The 7,117-nt window shown below is 38.4% G+C and overlaps 1 protein-coding gene across 1 annotated transcript; it reads right to left on the bottom strand.

Moving 5' to 3' along the window:
- Positions 1–5,961: 5,961 nt before the first annotated feature.
- On the bottom strand, positions 5,962–6,903 carry LOC132648972 (olfactory receptor 4K3-like). The gene has a single exon (XM_060371590.1). It carries the CDS (start codon positions 6,898–6,900, stop codon positions 5,962–5,964), a length of 939 nt encoding a protein of 312 aa, XP_060227573.1. The 5' UTR covers positions 6,901–6,903.
- Positions 6,904–7,117: the final 214 nt, after the last annotated feature.

The following is a 7,117-nucleotide window of genomic DNA, read 5'->3' as shown; positions in this document are numbered from 1 at the left end:
TCAGAATGAGAGTCCTCCCGGAGCTGTCATCTTGCCCCTCCCAATAATCACAGATAAACTCTTAATGGAATATAAGCTTGCAAGCCCAGAGAAGCTCCAAGCTCAAAAACTTGGTATCAGTCAAACACACCACAACCCAGAGAGTACTGAAGCAAGGACATGAACAATACAGTCTTCTAACTCAAACTTTTAATTATCTACTCAGTTTGAAATGTACAAAAAGGTTTATTTCTGTCTGTATTATATCCTTCTCAATACACTCAGTAGTATTATGTAATTTACATACTATTGTTTTGTCAAAGATGGTCATGAGATATTGATATTATAAACATTAAGTTCTACTGCTAATTGTATAATTATATACAATTTTAAATTTTCATATTCTACACTCTTTCTGAAATAATTCATTGTATCTAGTAATTACTATTTGGATTATTCAATATTTACTAATCAAATATTTATGACACCTACCAATATAATGAGTTTTAAGAGTTTTAATTCTTGTTTCCTTTTTAATTTTTTACATTGTCTAAGACTTCATGTACAACAATGAATAAAAATGAAAGAAATGGATTTTTGCCTTACACTAAATTCCAAAGGAAAGCTGTAATATTTTTGACAAATTCACCTATTTCCTCTAAGCTGAGAAATAAAAAGGCATAAAGCATTCCATATTATATTATGGACTTTAATGTTATTAAGATCACAGACATATTCTTACCTAATTATTTAATTTTATTCTATTTCACTGTCAGCTTAATTGACATTTTAGCAAATCCATTCAAAATTAAACATTTTAAAGATTCAACTTTTGACTTGATAGTAATCATTAATTTTACGTGTAGATTGCTAACCCCAATAAAGAGCTGTTTGCCAAATGTTAGTGTAGGTATGTCTATAAAATTTGCCAAATGGTAGTATAGGTATGTCTATGAAATTTTTATTTTATGTCAGTACATTTTTGACAAAATTAATTATCATCTATAGTTTAAGGCCTTCCTCAGCCACTAGAAAGTATTAAGAGAAAACAGGTAAAATTCTGCCTCCAGATAGTGTTAGAAATCATCAACTCCAAACATCCACCATGTCACCTCTTCCCTGTACCCAACCTAGATAACCTGCTAATTTTGTGATTAACAGCCTTTTATAGGTCCTTTTTGAGCCAACTTTTTCATAGTAAATGTGCACAAAATTATCTTTGTTTCTGCTTTAATACATTATCACCTGTTTATTGGTCTATTTTTTTTTTCATTGATTTCTGATCTTATTTGGTCAGAATTTGTTCTTTTGGCTTATTTGAAATTTTATACTTGGGCATCATTTGGATATAGACATAGGAGTGGTAAAGCTGGATCTTCAGGTAGCAAGAAAGTACACAGATGGTAGTTCAGTGTCCAAGTGGGTTCCATAGTAATGGGAACAGGGACTGCTTCTGACATGAACTGATTGGCCTGCTTTTTGATCATCTCCCTGTGAGGGGGAAGAAGCCTTACCAGGGCACAGAGGAAGACAATACATCCACTCCTGATGCGACCTAATAGACTAGGATCAAAGGGAAGAAAAAGGAACCCTTCAGTACCAGTGGACTTGGGGAGGAGCATGCGTGGAGAAGGGGGAGGAAGGGTGGGATTGGGAAGAGAGGAGGAAGGGAACTAGAGGGAGGATACAAAGTAAATAAAGTGTAATTAAAACTAAAATGAAATAAAAATTAAAAAAAGAAATTGCCATATTGATTTCCAAAATGGTTGTACAAGTTTACATTCCCACCAGCAATGGAGGAGGGTTGCCCTTTCTCCACATCCTTTCTAGCATGTGGTGTCACTTGAATATTTAATCTTGGCCATTCTGTTGGATGTAATATGAAATCTTAGGGTCCTTTTGATTTGCATTTTCCTGATAACTAAGGACATTGAACATTTATTTACGAGTTTCTCTGCCATTCAATATTCCTCTGTTGAGAATTCTCTGTTTAGTTCTGTATCCCACTTTTTTTGGGGGGAGCGACTTTTTTTGTTTTTATTTTTTACAATTTATTCCTTTTATATCACAACTGTAGCCCCTCCCTCTTCTCCTCCCGGTCCCACCCACCCTTCTTCATACCCCCATCCCCTTCTTCTAATCCAATGAAAGGGGGAGATCTTATCAACTGCCATCTGACCCTAGCTTATCAAGTCTCATCAGGGCTGCCTGGATCCTCTTCCTCTGTGGCCTGGCAAGGTCACATAGCCAGGGGAAAGTAACTAAAGAACAGTCAACAGAGTGAGTTCATGACAGAGGCAGCCCCTTACTCAGCAACCCACATGGAGACTGATTTGCCTATTGGCTACATCTGAGCAGGAAGTCTAGGTCCTCTCCATGCATGGTCCTTGGTTGGTGCATCAGTCTCTACAGGGCCTGCTAAGCTCAGATATTTTAGCTTTGTTGGTCTCCTTTTGTAGCTCCTATCCCCTCTGGGTCCTTCTATTCCTCCCTTCTTCCATAAGATTCCCTGCTCTCTGCTCAAAGTTTAGCTGTGGGTCTCAGCATCTGCTTCAATCCCTTGTTGGGTGGAGCCTTTCAGAGGACCCTCTATGGTAGGCTCCTGTCTTGTTCCCCCTCTTCCACTGCTTCGGGTGTCTATCCTATTTGCCATTTTGGATGATATTTAAATATCCTCCCTAGAGTCCTCCTTGTTGTTTAGTTTCTTTAGGTATGTAGATTTTAATATGGTTATCTTAATGTTATATAGTTAATATCCACTCATAAGTGGGTGCATACCATTTGTGTTTTTCTAGTTGTGGGATACCTCACTCAGGATAATCTTTTCTAGTTCCTTTCATTTGCCTGCAAATTTCATGATTTCCTTGTCCTTACTGTTACTGGCAAGTTCATCTATCCTGATGCTGGGGCATTCCTTCCTTCACTGAGGGCATTCCCTCACTTAGGGATTCAATGTAGATAGAAGACCAGCAGCTCTCAGGGATCCACAGGGACTCCAGCATTAGACTGGGACTGCTGAGATATCTAGTCACCTGGACTGTACAAGCTACTGAGTCCTTGGCCTTTCCATCAAGAGACAACCATTGTTGGACTGCCTGAACTACAACCAGTAAACCATTCTACTCAAACACGCACTCACATGTGAACACACACATTCATTTTATTTTTTATATTCACTGGTGTTTTGCCTGTCTGTGTGATGATGTCAGATCCCCTGGAACTGGAGTGATAGACAGTTGTGAGGTTTCATGTGGGTGTTGGGAAATGGACCCAGGTCCTGTGGAACAGCAGACAGTGCTCTTAACTGCTGAGCCATCTCTCCAGCCCCCACACATTAATTTTTTTCAGTTGTGTTCTTATACAAAACCCTGACTGAAACAGAAGCCAAGATAGGCAAGGCATTAGGAACTAAGTCCCTTCAAATAGCCTGAACACTACTGTGGAATTCCATACCACAGTTGCAGGAAAGCAAACTTGTACAACCCCTCTGGATATCAATCTGGCACTTTCTCAGACAACTAGGAATAGCACTTCCTCAAGATCCAGCCATACTACTCCTAGGCATATATCCAAAAGAGGCTCATGTACACAAAAAGGACATTTGCTCAACCATGTTTGTAGCAGCTTTATTTGTAATAGCCAGAAGCTGGAAACAGCCCAGATGCCCCTCAACTGAAGAATGGATGCAGAAATTGTGGCATATCTACACAATGGAGTATTGCTCTGCAATGAAAAACAAGGAAATCATGAAATGTGCAGTAAATGATGGTACCTGGAAAGGATCATGCAGAGTGAGCTGTCCCAGAAGCAGAAAGACACACATGGTATATACTCCCTCATTTAGACATAACATAGGATAAACCTACTAAAATCTGTACATCTAAAGAAACTAATCAAGAGAGAGGACCCTGACTAAAATGCTCAATCCCCATCCCGAAAGGCAAAGATGATGGACATCAGAAGAAGAAGAAAATGGGAAACAACCTAGGAACCTGCCACAGAGGGCCTCTGAAAGGCTCTACCCTGCAGACAGTGGATCTCACTTTTTATTAAATTTTTATTTTTTATATTAATTACAGTTTATTCTCTTCCTATCCCAGCTGTAGCCCCTTCCGTCATTCCTTCCCAACCGTACCTTCTCTCCCTCATCTCCTCCCATGCCTCGCTCTGAGTCCACTGATAGGAGAGGTCCTCCTCACCTTCTATCTGTCCCTAGCTTATCAGGTTGTCATCAGTATAGGCTGCATTGTCCCCCTCTATGGCCTGGCAACAGAGCTGCCCCCATCAGGGAAAGGCAATCAAAGAGCCAGCCACTGGGTTCATGTTAGAAACATTCCCTGTTCCCCTTACTAGATACCTGCATAGATACTGAGCTGCCATGGGCTACATCTGAGCAGAGGGTCTAGGTTATATCCATGAATGGTCCTTGGTGGGAGTATCAGTCTCAGAAAAGACCTCTGTGCCAGAGTTTTTTGGTTCTGTTACTCTCCTTGTGGAGCTCCTGTCCTCTCCAGGTCTTACTCTCTCACCCTTCTTTCACAAAATTCCCTGCACTCTGTCCAAAGTTTGGTTAAGAGTCTCAGCATCTGCTTTGATACACTGCTGGGTAGAGTCCTTCAGAGGCCCTCTGTGGTGAGCTCCTGTCCTGTTTCCTGTTTTCTCCTTCTTCCAATGTCTATCCCATTTGTCTTTCTGGGTGAGGATTGATCATCTTACCCATGGGCCTCCTTCTTGCTTAGCTTCTTTAGGTGTACAGATTTTGGTATGTTTATCATATATTACGTGTAAAATTTCCACTTATAAGTGAGTATATATCATGTATGCCTTTATGCTTCTGGGATACCTCACTCAGGATGATCTTTTCTATATGCCACCATTTGCCTACAAATTTCATGGTTTCCTTCCGTTTAATTGCTGAGTAATATTTAATTGTGTAACTGAACCACAACAGTATGGTACTGGCATACTTGTATAACTACATATAAATGAATAAAATATACTAGAAAGACTTTACTTAACTCTACACAATTAGAGTGACATGATTTTCACCAAATATACCAAAACTACATACTGGAGGAAAGAAAGAATCCTAAACAAGGAGAATGAGATGTGCACATGAAGAAGAATGAACTTCAACCTTTATTTGCATCCTTTAAAATACAACCTAAATAAAAAATACTTAATATAAGATCTGACATTCCTAAAGTGGTCAAATAGCTATGGAGTTTTAACCAACATTATAAACTCTATCTTGTGGAAAAAGCATCCTAAACATAGTTTGTTACCCTATGAATCAATCAATTTATGAAAACAGACCCCATGGAGATTCTATTTCAGGATATATGATATTAAATAATAATTTGGAGTACAAATTTTAGTATCAGATTGAGATAACATAGAAATCTCAGTAAACATTGTTGGACATTTTATTATGATACATATTCATCTGGCTTAAAATATAAAACACAAAGTATAAAAAAATGCTGCCTTGTTGAGTCTATAACTTGTTTGATCTTCTCTTAACATTTTCTGCCCACTCCTTTAGTTGTTTTTGTTTTGTTTTGTTTTTTTTCTTGATAGCTGTGATCAGGCAAAAGTGATGATATTGGCCATTTGGCAAAGAAATTGAATTTTTGGGGCATGTGGTAATATACAGAATTATAATCAGGTAAATTTTACTAAGATGTTATTTATAAAGATAAACATATGAGTTTGGTCAACACACATTAAGGTAAACTCTATTAAAAACATAGAAGAACAGTTTTATGATATCCCTACAAGGAAAGAACATTCAAATTAGATTTAGAAAGAAATTTTAGAAAGAGGGTTGGTCAGTAAATGTCATATTTTTTTTAATTATCAAGTTATATCTATATTAGGGTATTTGTACAAATTTTGAATATCAACTATATTTTCTGACTTAAAATCTATTTCAAACAGTCAGTTTCACTATGTTCAGTAATTTGGACATATATCTGGATATTAGAAATTTCCTTTGGGACCAAAGTAGTTGCTTATAAATCTTTTCATGGCATTTTTCATTTCTTTATTTCTCAGAGTATAAATACCTGGGTTGAGGAGAGGTGTGAAAACAGAGTAAAATACAGCAAGAAATTTATCCAACCAGGTGATATTGAGAGGCCACACATAGATGAAGATGCAAGGTGCAAAAAAGATGATCACCACTGTGATGTGGGCAGTGCACGTGGACAGGGCCTTATGAGCCCCAGCTTTAGAGCTCTGTCGTACAGTGATTAGGATATAAGTGTAGGATATGAGCAACGGAATAAAGCAGGTTACAGCCACAACCCCACAGCCAGCATTCATTAGAACATCCAAATCATCGGAATCTATGCAAGCTAGCTTGATTACCAATGGCATATCACAGAAAAAACTGTCTATTTCCTTAGGTCCACAAAATGGCAGCTCCACAATCACTACCAGGTGACTCATGGCATGTACAAATCCAGTTGTCCAGGAAGTCAACACCAACCCAGTACATCTTTTCAGGTTCATGATGGTAAAGTAATGCAGTGGCTTGCAGATGGCCACATAGCGGTCATAAGCCATTACCACCAACAACACCATCTCTCCTGCAGCGATGCAGTGAGCAAAGAAGACCTGAGACATGCAGCCTGCAAAGGAAATAGTCTTGTTTTCCCTGAGAAAGTCTGTGATCATTTTAGGAGTGGTGACTGAAGAAAGCCACATATCAACAAAAGACAGGTTGGCCAACAGGAAGTACATGGGAGAATACAGATGCGGGTCAGAGATGATTAAAACCAGAATGGTAATATTTCCAGAAACAATGAGAAGATAAATCATTAAAAATATCACAAAGAGTGAGAGCTGAATATTCCATGAGTTGGAAAGTCCCCAAAGTATAAATTCTGACACCACAGACTGATTGCCTACACCCATTTTTCTCAGTATGTCTTCAGAAGTAACCTGCGAAGAAAGAAAAATTATTAACTAGATGTATGCTGTAGCCAACATTCTTTGTAGAATTAGACATTCGTATTGAAACTCATCTGAATAGAATTGGATAAATTGAAGATAAATCTAAGCCAAGAATGCGTAACATTGTGCTGCCTGAGGTGAAAGCTAATGAGTCAAGTGCATGAAGAGAAGCATCATG

The sequence above is a fragment of the Meriones unguiculatus genome, chromosome 18 (assembly GCF_030254825.1).
Source record: "Meriones unguiculatus strain TT.TT164.6M chromosome 18, Bangor_MerUng_6.1, whole genome shotgun sequence".
In the NCBI taxonomy this organism is placed as follows: Eukaryota; Metazoa; Chordata; class Mammalia; order Rodentia; family Muridae; genus Meriones; species Meriones unguiculatus.
Note: the sequence above shows the minus strand (reverse complement) of the source record. Positions and strands in the feature narration are given on the sequence as shown.